This window comes from Balaenoptera ricei, chromosome 15 (genome assembly GCF_028023285.1).
Source record: "Balaenoptera ricei isolate mBalRic1 chromosome 15, mBalRic1.hap2, whole genome shotgun sequence".
Lineage (NCBI taxonomy): Eukaryota > Metazoa > Chordata > Mammalia > Artiodactyla > Balaenopteridae > Balaenoptera > Balaenoptera ricei.
In genome coordinates, this window is record NC_082653.1 from 51,507,484 (window position 1) to 51,526,158 (window position 18,675).

At 58.6% G+C, this 18,675-nt stretch overlaps 1 protein-coding gene across 3 annotated transcripts; it reads left to right on the plus strand.

Moving 5' to 3' along the window:
- The first annotated feature begins 1,870 nt into the window (after positions 1-1,870).
- UBE2I (ubiquitin conjugating enzyme E2 I) lies at positions 1,871-16,733 on the plus strand. Of its 3 annotated transcripts, none has more exons than XM_059895792.1 (7): positions 1,871-1,988; positions 7,451-7,526; positions 7,698-7,781; positions 8,739-8,811; positions 13,300-13,409; positions 13,534-13,613; positions 16,108-16,733. In XM_059895792.1, the coding sequence occupies exons 2-7, from the start codon at positions 7,461-7,463 to the stop codon at positions 16,169-16,171; spliced, it is 477 nt and encodes a 158-aa protein (XP_059751775.1). In that variant the 5' UTR covers positions 1,871-1,988; positions 7,451-7,460; the 3' UTR covers positions 16,172-16,733. The 3 variants fall into 3 exon arrangements, with proteins under 3 accessions (XP_059751775.1, XP_059751778.1, XP_059751776.1); XM_059895795.1 differs by lacking the exon at positions 16,108-16,733 and adding an exon at positions 15,762-16,101; XM_059895793.1 differs by lacking the exon at positions 1,871-1,988 and adding an exon at positions 3,481-4,106.
- The last annotated feature ends 1,942 nt before the right edge of the window (positions 16,734-18,675 follow it).

Sequence of the window (18,675 nt, forward strand, 5' to 3'; positions counted from 1 at the left end):
CAGAGCCCATGTGGGCCCCTAGTTCTCCTCTCCTTCCTCCAGCAATGGCCATCACCTTTCACTGGCCACGGCTACTTGCTGGGTGCCTTCCTCATGCAGCCCTGTGCAAACCTCCTGGTATCCTCACAAGAAAGATGGCACTGGCACCTGAGGCCCATGCTCCTGGGGTTCCTCAAAGTGGAGCTCTGCAGCCAGGTGCTGTGCAGCAGGCCCACCTGGGGCACTTGTTAAAATGCACACTTCCAGGACCACTCAGAGCCAGCGAACCAGGGCTGGGGACCCAGAGAACAGATGTCTCAGACAATCCCTGATCCTGGCATTTGCCTCAATGGAGGGACAAAGTGAGGCAGCACCTCAGACCAGGCCCACACTGGGTCACTGTGGGGACCCAGGAGTGGGCAGCCCCTCTGGACTTCAGAGCCTAGGAGAGACTTGGAATGCTCACATGCGGCTCAAGGGGGCCGGGCCCTCTGGCCTTGGTTACCTGGGACCCCAATCACTATAACCAGGCCCTCTCGTTGGGCCACTGCTGACCAGGAGGTACCCTAGACAGACCCCCTCTCCAGCCCAACAGAGCCACCAGACCCAGCAGACTACCCCCGACACACACACCGCTGCCCACCCCCCATCTCAGGGCTTGTGGCCTTCCTCACTGTACTCCCCCAGAATAACAGAACTGCTGGGAGCACACGCAATTCATCCACTAAACACCCGCTGAGAGCTTTGGGCCAGATGTGGGCCTTGGGACACCAGACCTAGGGTCCCTGCCCTGGAGGCCAACAGTCCCAGCACAGTGCCAACTAGGGGACTGGGGTGGGGAGGAGGAATGCAAGGAAATGGAGGGAGGAAGGAGGAAGGAGGAAGGAGACAGAGGGAGACTGTGAAAAGGAAAGAAGCAGTGAATGAAAGCAAGCCCCCTCTGCTGTCCAGGGCCGCCAGGAGCCCTGCACCGGCCGCGCGGCCCGGGTCGGGGCCCGGGACACCTCTCGCCACCTGATCCCAAAGCGCCCAAGGGCGGGGCGGCCTGACCTTGGAAAGCGCCCTCTCCCACCGCGAGCCGGGGGACGGGGGTCAGGGGCCGCCCGACGGGGAGGCGCCCAGCGTGGCCGGGAAGGACCCGCGTTCGCACACAGGTTCAGGGTGGACCCGAGACCGGGACGGCAGGGATGGGGCCGTGATTCGGCCGGCCTCCCTTCCCCTCCCCCACCCGCTCGCAGCCCCGACGCCCCTCCCCCCAGGGCCAGCCCCCGGGTTAGGGAGCGTCCACACTTCTCCTTCCGTCGGTCGGGCCAGCACTCGGCCTTTTGTACGGGGTCTGCTCATTGGGCAGATTCGATAAACGCCCCGCCCAGAGCCCCGAACTGGCCAATTGCAAGGGGCTTCACAGCGGGCCGTACGCGAGGGATCGTCACCTTGCTGCGACGCTTCGGGGATCCCTAGGCCTCAGTGGTCTTTGCTCCCCGGCCCCGGATCCTAGCCTCAAGGAGACCTCTGGGAGCCGTGCCCGGGGAGGTGCCCGCGGGGCATCCGGGGAGCCCTTGGAGATCTCGGCCTCCCCGTTACCCCGCCGCTCGCCGGTGTGTCCTCGGGTGGACGCGTGCCCCGCGAGGGGGAGTTTGCAGACGCTCCCTCACATCGGGGACGCGGCTCCTTTAAGGGCGCAGGTGTCCAGGGCGCCGCCTGACTGGAAAGCCGCCCCCGGGCCGGGCTCCCGGGCCGGGCCCGGGGCGCGGGCGCGCGGCGGCGCAACGCGGGCGGCGGGCGGCGAACGGCCTAGCGGGCGGCGCGGGGCGTGCGGCGGCGGCAACGGGTTGCGGGGCAGGCGCGCGGCGGGCAGGCCTCGCAGGCCCCGCCCCGCCCCGCCCGCGCCGGGGTCCTCGAGCGCTCGGGCTGCGCGCGGAGCGGGCTCGGGAGGGAAGTCCCGAGACAAAGGGAGCGCCGCCGCCGCCGTCTCGTCCGCCTCGCTCGCCGGGCCGCGGCCGCCCGAGGTGAGCGCGCGGGGCGGACGGGCCGGGGGCCAGGCCTCGGCGGGCCGCGGCCTCCGCCGCCGTCGGGCCCGGCCGGGCGGGCGCCCTCCACCCGCGGCCCGGCCCGCTCCCGGGAACCGGCCCGCCCCGGGCTGCTGACGCCGTGGCGGGGGCCGGCCCGTTGGGCTCACCGGCCCGCGGCCCGAGCCGCGGCCCGGGGGGGCGGGGGACGTTCGCTCGGGCGCGCGCTCGGGCAGGTCGCGGCGCGCGAGTCGCGTCCGGGGCCGCAGACGGCGCCCGCCGCTCGGGCCGCGGTGACAGGAGCGCCGAGCCCTCCGCCAAGGCGGAGCGTTTCCGGGGTCAAGGTGTGCGCGCGAACCTGTGGCGCGTTCCAGCCCGGGAGAGGACGCACCGCACAAAGAGTGCAAAGCCGCGCGCTGCAGAAACGCGGGCGCGTTTGGGGGGTGGCGTGTGATGTCTAGAAATGAAAACAAGTCCGAGCTCTTGCGCCTCCGGAGCTCCGCTCCCAGTTGGTGGGACACTGAGTGTTAGCACTCCCCTTTACGGGGAGATTCACTCTCAAGCCTGCTTTGTACCAATTGCACGGAGGCTGGAACTGGTAGTTAGGCGAGTAGGAGGAAGGCGAGGCAATGATTAGCTGGGATCATGGTAACGACTAGCACCTGCTCCTAAATCACGGAATTAATTGGTCTGGTTTGTATGATTTGGAAGTAAGCTTAGTTCCTCAGTTAGCAAAGTTACTGTTCTGTGTTTGCGGAGCTGGCTTTTGTTGGTCTCCTTTTAAAGCCTGTAGTCCTAAATGTTTCTTGCTCTTAAGGAAACCGTGCCTTTGGGTAGAAAACCTATCCAACAGAAAAGGGAGATGGATCCCAAGTTTGTCCTGACTTGTTTATGGCCTTTCGGGTGGTTTAGGCGTGAATTCTGTATCTTGTTGCACCTTTGTCTGGTGAGTCTTGCTGGGGGTTTGGGGCCTTGCTTCAGAAACGGCCTGGGGTCCTAGGAAGTAATGTCAGGAAAGAACAGAGAACTGCACCTGGTCTGGAGTGTCTCCTGAGTGCAGGGTGCCTGCATCAGGTGAAGCTAGTGGCTTCCCCTGGGGAGTTTACGTTTGGGTGAAAAAGACCCATCCAGGGCTTCTGATCCTTTATCAGTTTTATCCCCAGTCAACCTGTGGGGGTCACAGTGCTATTGTCCATTTTACAGGTGAGAAGGTTGAGGGTGGGGGAGAGAAGCCACTCGCCCACATGTGCAGCCAGTAAGTGGCTCTGAAGTCTGTGCTGTCAACTAGAAGAGCGGGTTCAAGTACAGCCTGATCTGGAAGAAGATGACGGCAGATTTCCAGGGTCTCCCTGGAGAACCCGGGTCCTCCCCTGCAGGCTCTCTCTAGCAGTTCATAGATATCTTATCTTCATATCTTAATGATTTTGCTGTTCTAAAGCGTCTAGTAACACTTAACTGCTCCTTAAGTGCCTCTCTGTCGTTTGGGGAAGGCAGATTCGATCCTAAGTGGGATTCTGAAGGAGTGGCTCCATGTTGTAATTAAAATGTACCAAATTGGCTGCTTTCTTCTGGGGAGCAGGAGGCCAGACCTCTGCCTGGGACAGTGCAGGTGTGCACCTGTGGCTGTTTGCCCTGGTGGTGGAAGCGGTCTTTTTGGTTCCCGCTCTGGTCCATTGGCACCCCTAAGGAAGGGGCTGCAGGAACTTCTGTGGGGACCCACCCCCCATTACCTTTCGCACCTGAGACAACCACAGCTGGTGCTTGGACAGGGCCTGCAGAGGCAGCTTTGTCCGTTGTCAGCAGAAGAGGTGGCCTGTGGTGGGGTCCTGGCACGCGGTCAGCAGACAGGCGGTGCTCAGGATTGCCCTGCTGGCCTCGCCTGCGTCCTGGCCCAGCCCTGCCCCTCCAGAGCCGCCCGAGTGCTGGCTTGCCCATTCCGGAATCCACGGATCCTCGGCGTCCAGAGCGCTGCCCTGGGGCTCCAGAAACCAGTCTTGACACCTGGCCGAGCGCAGACTCAGGAACCTCACGCCAGCTGCTTGTCTTCTGCTGCTGAATTTCTGCGTTCATTAGTTCAGAGGTGGCCGCCAGCCTATGCTGCGTGCTCTGCCCTGGCTGGTGAGGGGCTTGCTGTGGACATCCTCCACATCTCTCAAGCCCCCTGTGGGGGGGGTCGTTCCCACCAGCCCTGGGGATGAGGTGGGGTTGAGTTCTCTTTAGAAGAGCCATTTGAAGGGTTTGAGAAAGTCTCAGGAATGAAGGTTTTTCAGACTCGGGGGTTACTGCCCTAGCCTCCGACAAGAGAGAGTCTTAAAGACAAAAGCGGCTGGCACTCTCCTGTGCCCTGATCCCCTGCGTCTCCCCGCCTCCCTCAGGCAATCCCAGGCCCTCAGGACCAGTGCCCACCCTTCCGGCTCTTTCTTCTCTTCCTGCACTGAGCCCATTGCTGCAGGCTGTGTCCAGGCAGCCACCTGACCACCATTAGGACCCAGGTGCCGCCCGTCTCGTCATCCTGCTTTGTGTCTCCTGGCACCTAGCACTTCTCCCCATGTCAGCCATCCGGGCAGCGACACTCATAACCATTCGTCAATTTATGTTGCATGAATGAATGAAAATAGCAGACAAAGGTGTGCCATCCTGGGAAGGAGATCCTAGACATGTTCCTGATGGTCGGGTCCACGGATGGGGAGGAAGCGGGCAGACCAGAGCTCTGGGGTTGGGGGGTGGCAAAGAGAAATTCTGTTTTGGGTGCAGGCCTGGTGTTACTTGTCTTGGACTTAATCTTGAGGTTGGGCAGGGTTATAGCCTTTTAGAAGGTGTGCTCGGGTCAGAGTGCCGCCAGGGCAACAGCTCCTGTCACCATGCCTGCTGAGTGGGGGGCTTTGATTTTTTTTTAAATATAAATTTATTTATTTTATTTATTTTTGTCTGTGTTGGGTCTTTGTTGCTGCACGCGGGCTTTCTCTAGTTGTGGCGAGCTGGGACTTCTCTTCGTTGCCGTGTGCGGGCTTTTCATTGTGGCTTCTCTTGTGGAGCACGGGCTCTAGAGTGCAGGCTCAGTAGTTGTGGTGCAGGGGCTTAGTTGCTCCGTGGCATGTGCTCGACCAGGGCTCGAACCCATGTCCCCTGCATTGGCAGGCGGATTCTTAACCACTGTGTCACCAGGGAAGCCCAGGCTTTGATTTTTGATCCTCGCTTTTTTTCACGATGACATGAGTATATGTGTTTCTTGATGACACACCACATCCCGTTGCTCTGGTGTTTTGCAGTAACTCACCCCACTTCCTGGGACCTGGGCTCCTGGGTGATGCTGGAGGCCGCGGTGGCCATCCCAAACCTGCCCCCCCCTCCCCGCTATGCTTACTTCTTGGGGAGTCGTCCAAGAGCCAGATCCCCGCAGAGTTCCTGGCTCCATGGGGCCACTGGGCCTGGGGACGTGCCCTTGTAACTGGTGCCCAGTGAGGTAGCCGCCCAGGGCCCCAGTGATCGGCTGGTCTGCTGTTGCATTGTTGACCTGACCCCACCTCTCCTGCAGGAACATGGGCGTGTTTGTGTTGTTTGAGGCCTGGGGGCAGAGTGTCCCAGCAGATGCTGGGACAAGGTTTTGATTTGGATTGCTGGAGCACTTGGGGGTCAGCCTGAGCCAAGGGAGGGGGCTGCAGGAGTGATTATGAGGCAGGGGCTGCAGAGAGGAGCAGCCCTCCTGCCGGGAGTGGGAAGACCCCCTGGGTTTGAGTTGAGGCTCTTCCCTCAGTGGGCAGGTTACTTCTGATCTTCCCTTCTCAGGTCTAAAACGGGCTTGGTGGTCCCCAACTTTGGGTCAGGGCCGGCACAGCTGGGAAGCACGGCTGGTTTCCAGTTCTGTGTTTGTCAGAAGTTTGTTCTTCTGTGCCTGGTTGAGAGCCGTGTTGTGGTTGCGAAGGGTGCCCCGTGTTGTCCGAGGGAACTCGAGGTGCTGGACCTCTTCCCTGCCAGAGGTGCAGAGGGGGCCTGTCCCCAGGCCCTCCAGTGCAAGCCTGCAGGGTGGGGGCAAGCCACCGGCCATGCTCGTGTAGGATTCACTCTCCTCGGTCTTGTTAAAGGCTTGCTTAATGGAAATACTTGATTCAGGGTACCTTTAATGTTCCCATGGACTCTGAAGACCAGCAAACACACTTGGGATCAAATTTTCCAGCAAGTTTTCGGGTCTTAGTTGTGGCGTGTGGGCTTAGTTGCCCCGCGGCACGTGGGACCTTAGTTCCCCCATCAGGGATCTTACCCGCGTCCTGTGCATTGGAAGGCAGATTCTTAACCACTGGATCATCAGGGAAGTCCCTAAGGGTCGCGTTCTCGTGGGCAGAAGGAGGTCGAGGGCAGCAGGGGTTACGATAGAGTGCCACATGCCTGGCGGTCTGGTCTGTATGATGCATCAGCAGCACCTGGGAGATGGGCTGACGGCTCCGGGCAATGAATCTGAATGGCTGATGCCGCCAAGCCCTGAGGGTCTGTGGTCCAGAGGTGCAGGGGAGCCAGTATTCTGGAGAGACCAGGAGTTTTGAGTAGCCTGGCTGCAGGGCCTCCTCCCCCTTTTGTTGACTTCCCCAAAGTCACTGGGAGACAGGTCTTGGCCCACTCACAACAGGCAGAGTGGCAGCGGGTCCTAGGGTGGGGCTGTAGGATGAGAAAGTGGCAGGGGCCAGGGAAGGCCCGAGCCCCCAGGCCTGGTGACAGGTGGGTCTGTTGGATGCTGGGGTGGGGGGGGTGCTGCCTCTGGACTTGTGCAGCCCCCACCCGTTGCATGGTTAAACTGCTCTCTGCCCAGGGCTGCCTTCCTCTTGGTTGCCTTCCAGGACCAGGGCTCTCCTCCTGGCCGGGCCTGAGTCTAGATTCTGAGCCCCCGATTCTGGGCCGGAGGCCTGCCAGCAACCCCACATCCCTGCACTGGCAGAGGGGAGCACTCAGTGACTGCCCCTCCCAGGTCTCAGGCCCGCGCTCTGGACGTCCCCATCTTGTCCCTGCCTCTGCTACGGAGTCTGGTGGAATTGGGGTTCCTGTCACTCCAGCGGGTGCCACAGGACAAAGAGGGCAGGGCTAGTGGGCAGGTGGCTGCTGGGAGTGCACGGCGCCCCCTCCCCACGCAGCACCTGGCAGCTGTGTGAGCTGGGCCTGGGGCTTTGCTTCTCTGGAGCTCTGTGTCACCATGAAATGCAGGTCACAGCGCATGCCACAGGGGCCTGGGGATGGGAGACCCGCTCCCTCTTCCCTGGTGAGCTGCCTGCACCAGGAGGCTGGGAGCGCCGCCCCCCCCCCCAGGGTGGGGGGAGCTGTGACAGCTTGTCCAGAGCGGCGTGTGGGGCCGGGTGGGAGCCTTGGTTTCCCTGCTTCTTGGAAGCGAGTCTGTTGGGCTGGGCCGGGTACGGGGTGAGGGGGCAGAGGGCCCACGGCTGCCGGTGCTCATCGCACACTCTGCCCGTCTCTTCTAGGGACGCAAACATGTCGGGGATCGCCCTCAGCAGACTCGCCCAGGAGAGGAAAGCTTGGAGAAAAGACCACCCGTTTGTAAGGAAAGCTTTACTTCTGCGTGTGGCAGGGTGATGGTTTCCCCTTGACGAGAACCTCAGGTCCCTGTGGGTTAGCCATTTGGCCTCTGGGCTGATGCTGGCGGGTTTATCCCGGGAGCAGGGAACCGGCTGCCATGGCACTGATGTGCCCTGTGTTGTTTCCTCTCAGGGTTTTGTGGCCGTCCCAACAAAAAATCCCGACGGCACGATGAACCTCATGAACTGGGAGTGCGCCATTCCCGGGAAGAAGGGGGTAAGAGGGGCTGCCCCCCTTCAGAAGGACTCAGGTTCAAGTGTGTGTGATGATTGTGATGGTCACGCGGGCCATGGTCCCATCCCCTGGCCAGGGGGACAAGGTTAGGGTGACATGTGGCCCTCCGGGCAGTCTTAATTCAGAAAGGAGCTGGGCTGTAGCAGATGGGGAGGGGTGGCATCATGCAGCCCCCCTGCCACGTCCCAGGAGCAGGAGGAGCCCTGGAGGGGGTGGAGGGGGGCTGAGGTTGAAGCAGCCCGGACATGGCGATGCTCTGAGGCGCGGGGGGTGTGGGTCTTGAGCCTGGGACACCTGCAGATCCTTAGACACAGAGGCCAGGCATCAGCCACCTAAGACAGCCATGTGGGGCCCCGCGTGTCCTGCACTCATGGGCCACGGTGCTGCCTCCTCCGCTCACCTGAGTGTGCCTGGGTACGTTAGGACTGGCACGTTGGAAGCGTTTGGGAGGGAGGGTCTCTTGGGTGAAGTGGAAGGAAGGAGGAGACTCCTGAGGTGTCTGGGTGATGACAGGGCTTCATCGTCTCCATTTTCTCCTACCATGGTTGGTTGTAAACATACAGCAAGAGTAGGCCTGGGGGTGGTGGGTGGGGAGGGGTGCTGGGCTGTGGAACTGGGAGGTTGCCCAGGGACCCATGGGACCTGAGGGAGGAGACTCACAGAATGCCCCCCAGGGGAGTCCCCTGCCAAGTCTTCACTGTACACACTCAGTGTTGGGGGGAGCCCCCCAGGGCCCCCTATCTCTCCAGGGAAGGCCCTTTCCAACTCGGGGTCATGGAGGCCCCAACAGTCCTGGTGGTGGGCTGTGAGCCATTAGGAGCCGCCTCTGGGGGCCCTCACCGTCCTGGGGTGCAGCCAGAGCAAGCCCCTTGCCCCTCCTGGGCCCAGCCCGCCGCAGAGGCCCGCAGCACACCTGATCACAGTTTTATTTCCCAACAGACTCCGTGGGAAGGAGGCTTGTTTAAACTACGGATGCTGTTCAAAGACGATTATCCATCCTCACCTCCGAAATGTAAGTAGAACGCAGTCCTCAGAAGTCGGTTGGCTTCTGCCTTGTTCTAGCAGAGAGATCTAAGGTCCTCTTCAGAGAGCTTGGGACTGTGGAGCTTCAGTTATGTCCTGCTCTGCTCCTGGGGTGGCTCCAGGGACTCTGATCCTTGGGACTGGCTGTGGATTTGAGTCTGTTTGTACCCCCAGTGGCTGGAGGTGCACATAATAGGCCCAGTGTCAGACCCAGAATCCCAGCTCTCACCACTGGGAGGTGGGCCCTTAGTGCCACCGAGATCCAGCCCTGGAAGGGGTAGACGTGCAGAAGGACCGCGGTCCAGAGCCTCACCCCCCCAGAGGGTTTTGTTGCTTGTTAGAATTTGATACTTATGTGGTGCAGCGTGTGCACCCTGAGTGGATAGCGTGCTGAAGTCTCCAGAGAAGGCGGCAGGAAGAAAGGGCCGAGGCTGCATCTGAGATAGTGCTGTGGCCAGACCGTGGGAACACATTTCAGCAAAACTCAGAAGGGGCCCCAGGTCCCTCCCCTTTTGTAGCTGGAAATCAGCAAATGCTATCTGTCTCTGGTTAATTGGGTGTGTTAACGCATACCCCAGCATGTGAAGAGTGCCCCCGGCACGTGGTGGGGCAAGACTGTGTCAGCGTTCACTCTGGTGGTCAGTAATTCAAGATGTCTGTTACAAAGGCACAACCAGAAGAATTTCTAAAACTAACAGTTAACCACTGGGACGGAGACTTATTTCATTTGGGGTGGTTCTTTGCTGTTTGAATTTTTTTGCCACGTACAGGTATTACCTTAAAGAATATCTTTAATCAGGGACTTCCCTGATGGCGTAGTGGTTAAGAATCCGCCTGCCAACGCAGGCGACATGGGTTTGATCCCTGGTCTGGGAAGATCCCACATGCTACAGAGCAGCTAAGCCCATGTGCCACAACTACTGAGCCTTCACTCTGGAGCCCGCGCGCCTGGAGCCCGTGCTCCGCAACAAGAGAAGCCACCGCAATGAGAAGCCCGCGCACTGCAACAAAAGAGTAGCCCCCTCTCGCTGCAACTAGAGAAAGCCTGTGTGCAGCAACATAGACCCAATGCTGCCCAAAGAAATTAATTAATTTTTAAAAAAAGAGTATCTTTAATCAAGAAATGAGACATTGTAGCTACTTTCATCACTTCTATTCTACATTGTATTGGAATTCCAAGAAGATAGAGCCAGGCAAGAAAAAGAAATCCCAGCAGAAGAACTGGAAGACAAGACTGCAGACAATCTTTCTCTGAGTCTAAGATTGCTGAATAAAAGACTAATTCACAAAATTTTTTATTTAATTTAAAAGAGGGGAGACTTCCCTGGTGGTCCAGTGGTAAAGAATCCACATTCCAAAGCAGGGGACATGGGTTCGATCTCTGGTCAGGGAACTAAGATCCCACATGCTGCGGGGCAGCTAAGCCCGTGCACCACAACTACTGAGCCTGCGTGCCGCAAACTACAGAGCCCACACCCTCTGGAGCCTGCGTGCCACAGCTAGAGAGAGAAAACCCGCACACCACAACTAGAGAGAAGCCTGCACGCTGCAACGAAATATCTTGCATGCCCAACAAAGATCCCACGTGCTGCAACTGAGACCCAATGTAGCCAAAAAAATAAATAAATATAAATTTAAAAGGGAATTCTCTGGTCCAGCTTTCACTGCTGAGGGCGTGGGTTCAATCCCTGCTCGGGGAACTAAGATCCAAGGACAAGCCCCGAGGCGTGGCCAACAAAAAAGACCTCTCCGCTGAAAATGATCAGATGTTTCTGCAAGGATCAGAGGCAGCCTTGATCCCTGGCTGGACAGGCCGTGTGCACAGCTTGGAAGACTGTGAGTGCATGTGCCTGTTCTCTCCCAGCTCTTCTGCAGGTTCAGTGTGATCCCAGTCACAACACAAGCAGACTTTTTTGGAAACTGTCACACAGACTCTAAAATGCAGGAAATGCAGGGTGCTGAGAACAGCCATGCCCTTGGAGATTTGTGGGGGGGGATTGTGAGGCCTAGGCTGAGGCTGCTTGGGTGAGAAGAGCACCCAGACCCGTAGGACAGCAAGATGGAAAGCGGGCTGAGACTTGCTGCAGGGACACTGAGATGCAGGCCTGCAAGGCAGAGTCCAGAGAGGCCAGCCGTATACAGGCTTGGCTGATGACAGAGGACTCTGGGAGGTGTGGGGGCCCAGTGGAAGGAGAGCTTGCTCTCCTGCGCATCTTGGTGCCCGGTGGGAAGTACAGCTGTGGAGGCGACGGGAGGACCTCTCCATCACGTGGGCGGGCTGAGAGCACTTTAACCATAAGGAGAGAAAGGATGAGCTGGACTGCCTTTAAATCAAGACCATCTCCTCACCAGGAGACACCAGTGAGAGTGAGGAGGAGAGAAATGGGATGTGTTTGTCAGTTCTCGTTCCAAATACATCAAGAGCATCTGCACTTCAGTGAGAAAGGGTAAACCGCCATTAGCTCAGGCCCTTGACAAAAGAGGCTCTCCACCCAGCCAGTGGGCACAGGGGAAGGTGCCTGACCTCATCACCAGACCCTGCAAGTGACAACCCAGCGGGAACAGGCAGGCAGCGGGGAGGGAGGGGCCCAGCTCTAGAGAGCACTTCCCTCGGAAAGCTCTCAGTTTGTCTACTGAGGCCACACTTAACGCCTGCTCTGGGACCGGCTGTTCACTGAGGAGAGACCCAGTGAAAGTGTGCACACCGAAAGGCCTGGGCGGCGTGTGTCCGGGAAAAGCTGGGGGCAGCGCAGGTGTCTGTTCACAGTAGAACGGACACATGAACAGTGGGACAGTCTGCAGCAGAGAGAAGGAAGAGTCTGTGAGTGTTTGTGACATGAGTGAGTCTCCCAGATGCCGAGGAGCTGGACCATGTTCCGTTTGTGGAGGTCAGCAGTCCATGTGATGGCAGTGTTAGGAGTCAGGAGGGTGACCTGGTGCAGAGGGAAGGCAGCCAGTGACCTGAGACGGGGGTGAGGGGCTGGGGGGGTGCTGGGAGACAAATAACTGACAAAGGGCCTGTGTCCTGCGTATATAAAGAGCATCTGCAAGTCAACAAGAAAAGCGCGTGAGAGGTTTAAAGAAGAGCTTCTCCAAAGAAGCAGCAAGTGTGTCGCAGGGAGTGAAAGGAAAATGCAAATCAGAACCATGAGAGGCAACCACTGTCATTTTATCAGGGTGCCTGACACCACCAGGGGCTGGCAAAGTCACAAAGTGTGGGAGCATGCAGACCCTGCTGATGGCATGTAAGTTGGTACAGCCGCTGTGGAAATGAGCAGTATCTACTCAAGTTCAACACGGACACCTTGCAACCCAGCATTTTCACGTTGAAATACACACGTGCACCAGAATTCACGTTCAGGAGTGTTTGCAGCTTCAGTCGTAGTAGCTCAGATGTGCACCTACGGTGGGGTGGACAAGTCCATGGGCAGCTTCTCCCAGCGAGCCCTGTGCGGCAGCAAGGTGCAAACTGACCCCTGGGTGTAGAGCCGCGAGTCCTGGTCTGGAGGCGGGGCAGGTGTACAAGTTGGGATAATGAGGCAGGTGAGGGAGGGAGTTTTCTGGAAGCTGTTGGTATGAGTGGGTGTGTTCATTTTTGGTAATTCATCAAGTGTACTACAGTTGCTGAACTTTTTTGGGTATAATTAAATAATGTTTTAAAAATCAAGAGAAAGGGGGAAAGCGCCCAGATGAGAGAAAAACACTAACACGTTAGGTGAGTTAATGGACCCTGGGTGGGGCTCATTACAGCAATTTTGTCCTGCCTTTTTTTTTTTTCTTTTCCTTTTTTCTTTATTCTTTTTGTCCGTGTCACAAGGCATGCAGGATCTTAGTTCCCCAACCAGGGATTGAACCCACATCTCCTGCAGTGGAAGCGCAGAGTCCTAACCACTGGACCATCAGGGAAGTCCCTCTCTGCTCTTTTATGTTTTCAAATTTCCTACATGTATTCTTTTTTCTTTTTTTTAAGAAAATTAACTTTTTTTGCTTTGTGTTATTTTGTTTTTGAAGAAAGAATGTGGGGTCCTAAAAGCCTCTGTTTTGAAGCAGGATGATCTGCTTTGAAAATGGCCACTTGTTTGGAAGGGCCTCTGAGTTTCTGCCCTTGGCTCTCCCGCAGGACCCTCCTCACCTGCTGCAGTGGCCCCTTCCCATCTTCCTGAGTCAGGCCACAGCCTGGCTGGGAGGACATGGGGGCAGCCATCCGGGGCTCTGTGCTCTGAATGCCAGCCACCCCGGGTGGGGTCCTGGGAGCACGTGGCTTCCCCTCTGAGTCTGTCAGGAAGGTGACTGCTTACTCCTCCCACCTCCTCCCACCTAGAGCCCAGTTTCGTTTTTCTAAGTAGTTCTTGGCCAGGTGCCTGGTGACCAGCCAGGTGCCCCAGTGTAGGGGGAGAGGCACCGTCAGGGCAGGACATTACTTGGTAGGAAGACACCTGCCACCAGAAACATGTTTCTTTCATTTCCTTTGCTCCAGGCAAGTTTGAACCACCGTTATTTCATCCGAACGTGTACCCCTCAGGCACAGTGTGCCTGTCCATCCTGGAGGAGGACAAGGACTGGAGGCCGGCCATCACGATTAAGCAGGTATGGAGTGCGAGCTCCCTCCACCCTTCAGGGCCCGAGGGCCAGTGGTCCTCCATCCCGGGAAAGTTTGCCTTTCAGCACGCTGGCCTCCCACCTTGCTGTGTTTGTTTTGTCTCTTACGCAGATCTTATTAGGAATACAGGAACTTCTAAATGAACCAAATATCCAAGACCCAGCTCAAGCAGAGGCCTACACGATCTACTGGTTAGTAGCAATCCAGCCCCGTTTGCTGCAACTTCTTCTTGGCCTCCCTAAAGTCTGGTCTAGGCTGCCCCTGACAGCCTGGCTGGGAGGCAGCGGTCGGGGGGTGAGACACGGCAGCCGGGCTGTCCTGCAGCCACGGGAGCTGCGTGTGCAGAAACAGGTGACCCGTGGCGGGGAGGGTGGGGGGGGTTGTCAGGAAGCGGAGCTCAGGTGTTGGCCACTTTGTGTCTGAGCTGTGTCCGGGCCGGCCCTGAGACTCTGGTCCAGCTCAGAGGGAACGTCGCCCTGAGTGGGGCCCTGAGGGAGGGATGTCCAACAACCCAGTTCAACCAGGGACCCCAGACCTCCCACCTCGGCCCTCCTGCTGCTCTCCGCATCTCCAGCCCCTCTTCCTGGTCCCGCCTCGGTGTGGTGCCTCCCATGGGGGTGGTCAGCGGGGGCGTGATGATCAGGTTGCTCTTGGCCACCCAGCTGCTGTGATCCCTACCTCCCCACCCCCCAGTGCCAGGCGTCCACTCCATGCCTGGTCCTTCCCCGCATGGCACGTGGGTCCTGCGTCCACTCTCCACGATGAGGGAGGAGGCCTGGTATGACGTAGTTGGGGTGAGCAGTGGTTAAACGTGGCGCGTGGGCCTGTGGTCCTCCCCAGGCTGGTCTGGACGGGGCCTTAAGCTAGGCTGGGGCCCTGACGCCCACTGCTCCATCTGCCCACGTTTAGAAACCCAGGCCCACACCTGAGGGGAACTGGGGAACGGAGTGTAGCATTTTCTGGGGACAGTGCCCAGGTGCCCCAGTGGCCTGGGATCCAAGGGGCTGGCCCTCAGGAGAGGCCAGGCAGGGGCCTGTTCCTTCCTGGAGGGCATCTGGAGTGGGAGGTGGAGGGTAAAGCGGAGGCTGAGACTGTCCTCGGGCTGCTCTGAGCAGCCAGCACCCCAGCTGTTCCGAGTCCACCCGAGAGAAGCACCACGTTGCAGGAGAGGTATTTCTCTTCCCAAGATGGCTCAGGTCTCTGGGCCCAGCCCAGTGTTGTCTAAGGGCAGGAGACACCCCCCGGCAGGGCCAAGGTCCCAGAGCCCCCTGGCCCACCCCCTCCGGACTTCAATCTGGCCTCCTCCCTGGGGCTCCCCGCCAGGGGGCATTGCTCAATGGTTCGAGTGGAGCGTGAGCGACTCCTGCCCTGACCTCAAGCTGGGCGCTGTGTGCTTTCACTGCCGCGCCCCATTGGCGCGCACCCTTTGTAAATAAGGCCACCGGGGTACTCGTTTGAGCTTGAGCCCTTACGACAGAGGTGCGTGGCCCTCGAGCCCGAGATGTCTCCTTGCTGCTCATAGAGCAGAGCCGGGTTTTCCTGGGTCTCCTGTGTTGGTGGCAGCGGCGTGTGGCCGAGGTACCATGGGACACGGCTCTGCACCGTCAGGCGCCGAGGCTCTTCTGGTTGAGTGGTCGGTGCTGGCCCAGGCTGGTGGGGTCTGCCTGCGTTCCCACCTTGCTTCCAAAAGGTCACAGGGCACGTCCTACGCTGGCAGGTGCCTGCAGCCCCATCCCGGCCTTCACTTGGTCAGTGGCGGAGCTGGATTTGGCTGTTCTGCCCACTCCTTCCAAAGCCCCCCCAGCCACTGCCTCCGCCCTGGGGCTGTGGTGGCCTGGGCTTGACACAACACTGGGAGCCAGGGTCAAAGGTCAGGGGCCGGGGGTGGGTGCGCTCAGACCACTGTAGGCGCTGGTCCTGTGACCTCGCTCTCCAGCTCTCAGGGCCACACCAGCCTCCTTGGCGCCGGACCAGCACAGGGCCGCACCGGCAGCTCTGCCTCTCCCGCTGCTGGCGCTGCAGCCATTCCCCAGGGAGGCCACAGGCAGGGTCCTGGGCACTGGAGCCGTCGGCACCGTGGTGCAGCTGAGGAGCTTCAGCCACCCCACGCCTGGGCTGTGGTTACACGGCCTCAGGCCGTGGGCTGCGCTCTGAGGGGCCTCACTGGTTGCACAGCACAGTTTGGAAGGACCCCTGACTTTCTTATCAGGGGCTTTGCACACCTTCGTGAGGGTCACTGACCAGCCCCAGCACTGGGTATCCAGGAACCCTGTCTGCAAATGTCTCCCCTCTGGGTGATGCACACTGGCCCCTTTTATCAGCGGTGGTTCTCACCCTAGAGCCCCAGCTGGGGTCCTGCCTGGCCGCCGTAAGCTGCTCGCACCTTCTCCCGCGGTACTGAGAGCCGAGGGCAAACCCCCCAGAGGTTTGTGTCTGGTTTTGAAGCAGATGGTACTGGGAGATCTGTTTCCTCCAGTGACGAGTATGATGGATGCTGCCTCAGAGGTAGGGAAAGAAGCTGCTGGTCGCTGGCTAGACCGGCAAACCCACAGGGCTCACCCTCCTCCCAGTTTGGCCCAGGACCGGTGCCCCCGAGACCTCCTCACCCATGCGCGCTCCAGGCTTCCTGGGCGCCCTCGGGCAGCGGCCGCACCTTCTAACATGTCTCTCTTTTGACCTTCTCAGCCAAAACAGAGTGGAATACGAGAAAAGGGTTCGAGCACAAGCCAAGAAGTTTGCTCCCTCATAAGCAGCGACCTGTGGCATCATAAAAAGGAAGGGATTGGTGTGGCAAGAACTTGTTTACAACATTTTTGCAAACCTAACGTTGCTCTCTACAATTACTGGTCACCTGGGGAGGGTTGGGCGGGCGCCATTTTCCATTTCCGCCACTGGTACAGTCTCGGCTCGCTGAATCGCCCAGTTTTTCATACAGGGTCTCTTCCTTCAGTCTTTTGTATTTTTGATTGTTATGTAAAACTTGCTTTTATTTTAATATTGATGTCAGTATTTCAACTGCTGTAAAATTACAAACTTTTATACTTCAATGAGTCCCAAGGAGCTAGTTCCTTTGCTCGCGGATGCAGGCATGCTTCACGCCGTCTAGAGCTGCACTTAGCCTTCAGCTGGCTGCACGAAACAGAAAATCAGACCTGCCCCGCCCTGCCGCCTCCTCTCCCAGAGCCCGGCTTGTGTTGCTTACGAGCCTCAGATCCACAGTCAGCCAGCGTCGCGTTTCCGCATCACTTCCTTTGTGTTTATATGGCGTTTGTCTGTGTTGCTGTTTAGAGTAAATAAACTGTTTATATAAAGGTTTTTGTTGCATTATCATCATTAAAAGTGAGGAGGTGACCTCAGTGTGCCCAGCACCCCACACTCGGCCCCATCCTCTGTAAATAGTGCTGTGTATTCTTCCCCCCCCCCCCCCGATGCCGGGGCTCTGGGTTGCAGAGTGCTAGAGAGTTCTGGTCTGGTCAGGTTGGAACTGGCATCGAGACCCTTGTAAAGCTTGCACCGCCTGGGCCATCAGGAGGACGAGATGCCTAACCCAGGCCAGGCGGGCCCGGGGAGGACTGCCGTTCAAGCATCTCGCCCCCTCAGTGCCATCGCAGGCGGCTGAGGGTGGCTGGGCCCTGGCAATGGAGCCCAGCCTGTGGGTGAGGCGTGTGGCCTCCTCTTGCCCAGCAGCGCCCTGGCCTCAGCAGCTGCCCCAGCCTCTACATGTAGCACCTGCGCCATCCCTCCCCGCAACTCCCACCAACCCCCACTCCTGTGCTCGCGCATCAGCGTCCCCGTGTCCCCGCCAGACGCAGGTGGTCCTGGTACCAGGACAGCCTGAAAGAGCAGCAACCCGGCCACCGCCTGCCCCTCAAGCTCTTCCCTTTTCCTGAAGCATCTGATCCTGCTCTGCCTGGAGGCCGCTCTCAAAGCACTGCGGATGAGGCCGCTGCAGAACTTCGACATCCTCGATGCTGTCGGAAGCGGGCCTGGGTCCCGGCTCAGCTGGAGGTGCCGAAGATGGAGCCGGGAAGTGGCAGAGGGGGCCGGGCCCATGTCCTGCACCCCGGCACTACCAAGGCGGGTACTTGGCCTCCGGGTCCCAACGAGGCCTGGAGCCGGCCTGCCCTCCCACCCTGAAGACCCTCGCTGGGGGACCCCTGCACCTGTGGCTCCGGCCCACAGATCCAGGGGCGGGGTGATCCCCATAAGAGCTTGAGGAGGACTGGTCACCCGGGCCCCTGGTCAGGAAGGGCCAAGGCTCGCCTTGGAAAACGTGACCCGGCAACAGGATCGTGGTGGAAGTTGGGGGCCCCTGAGCCCACAGCACCTATGGCTCAAGGCCCCAGTGCCTTCCTTCCCAGCTCACTGAGCTGGATGTGTCGAGTTGCTGAGCTCCCAGTTTGATGTCCGCAATGTGTTGGGCACAGAGGGCCTTGGGGGGATCCAACGGGTTGTGTATTTGTAGCCTCTCCCAGAATGTCTTATTTTGTAATGACCGAACTACTCCTAGTAATAGTTATACATGTATATGGTAATATATATGGAAATTCAATATATTTTCTAGTTAAAGCATTCTAAAGTAATCAGTGTTTCTAGCAAATTGTCGTGACTTCGGCTAATGAAATGTCCTTTTGTGCCACAGTCCTTGGCTTAACAAAGATGTGAATCTTGTAACACAAGAACTATGAAATGCGATGATCCTGTTTCTACTGTAAGGGAAGAGCGTGTGTTCCCGGCATGAGGTGCCTAATAATTAGTGAGGAATTGTGGGCAATAGATTAACCACTGTATCTAAAAATCCTCTAATTAAAACATTTCCACTAACTGCCGCCTGCAGGGTGTCCTTTTCCTGCTCCGTCCGCACAGGCTGCCTCATGCTCGGTGTCAGGGGAGCCAGGCTGGCCAATTCCAGGGTCCTGTGCTGCCGGCCCAGGAGCTGCTGGAGCCGCCTCCTCCCTCGGCTTCCAGCATCAGACGCTCAGTGACCCGCAAGTGGCAGAGGGTGACATTCCCTAGAGCCAAGGTTGAATCCCCCGGTCTGTGCCTCTGAGGCTGGGACGTGGGTAGCCAAGGCTGGGCCCACATTCTGCACTGACCCCTGGCCCTGTCCCCCGAGTCTCGCCTGTACATCCCTGGCCTGCTGGAGCAGGTTCCCCCCATGGGGACCTCCTTCTAACTGCCACAGTGGACCTCCCCGGGGCACCAGGATACTGTCCTCACGGTGCCAAGGTGCCTGTGAGCCCTTGGCTCAGA

Coding starts and splice junctions, on each gene's coding strand:
- UBE2I (XM_059895792.1), top strand. CDS start 7,461: ATGTCGGGGATCGCCCTCAGCAGACTCGCCCAGGAGAGGAAAGCTTGG. Junction 7,527..7,697: donor GGAGAAAAGACCACCCGTTT/GTAAGGAAAGCT, acceptor GTTTCCTCTCAG/GGTTTTGTGGCCGTCCCAAC. Junction 13,614..16,107: donor GAGGCCTACACGATCTACTG/GTTAGTAGCAAT, acceptor TGACCTTCTCAG/CCAAAACAGAGTGGAATACG.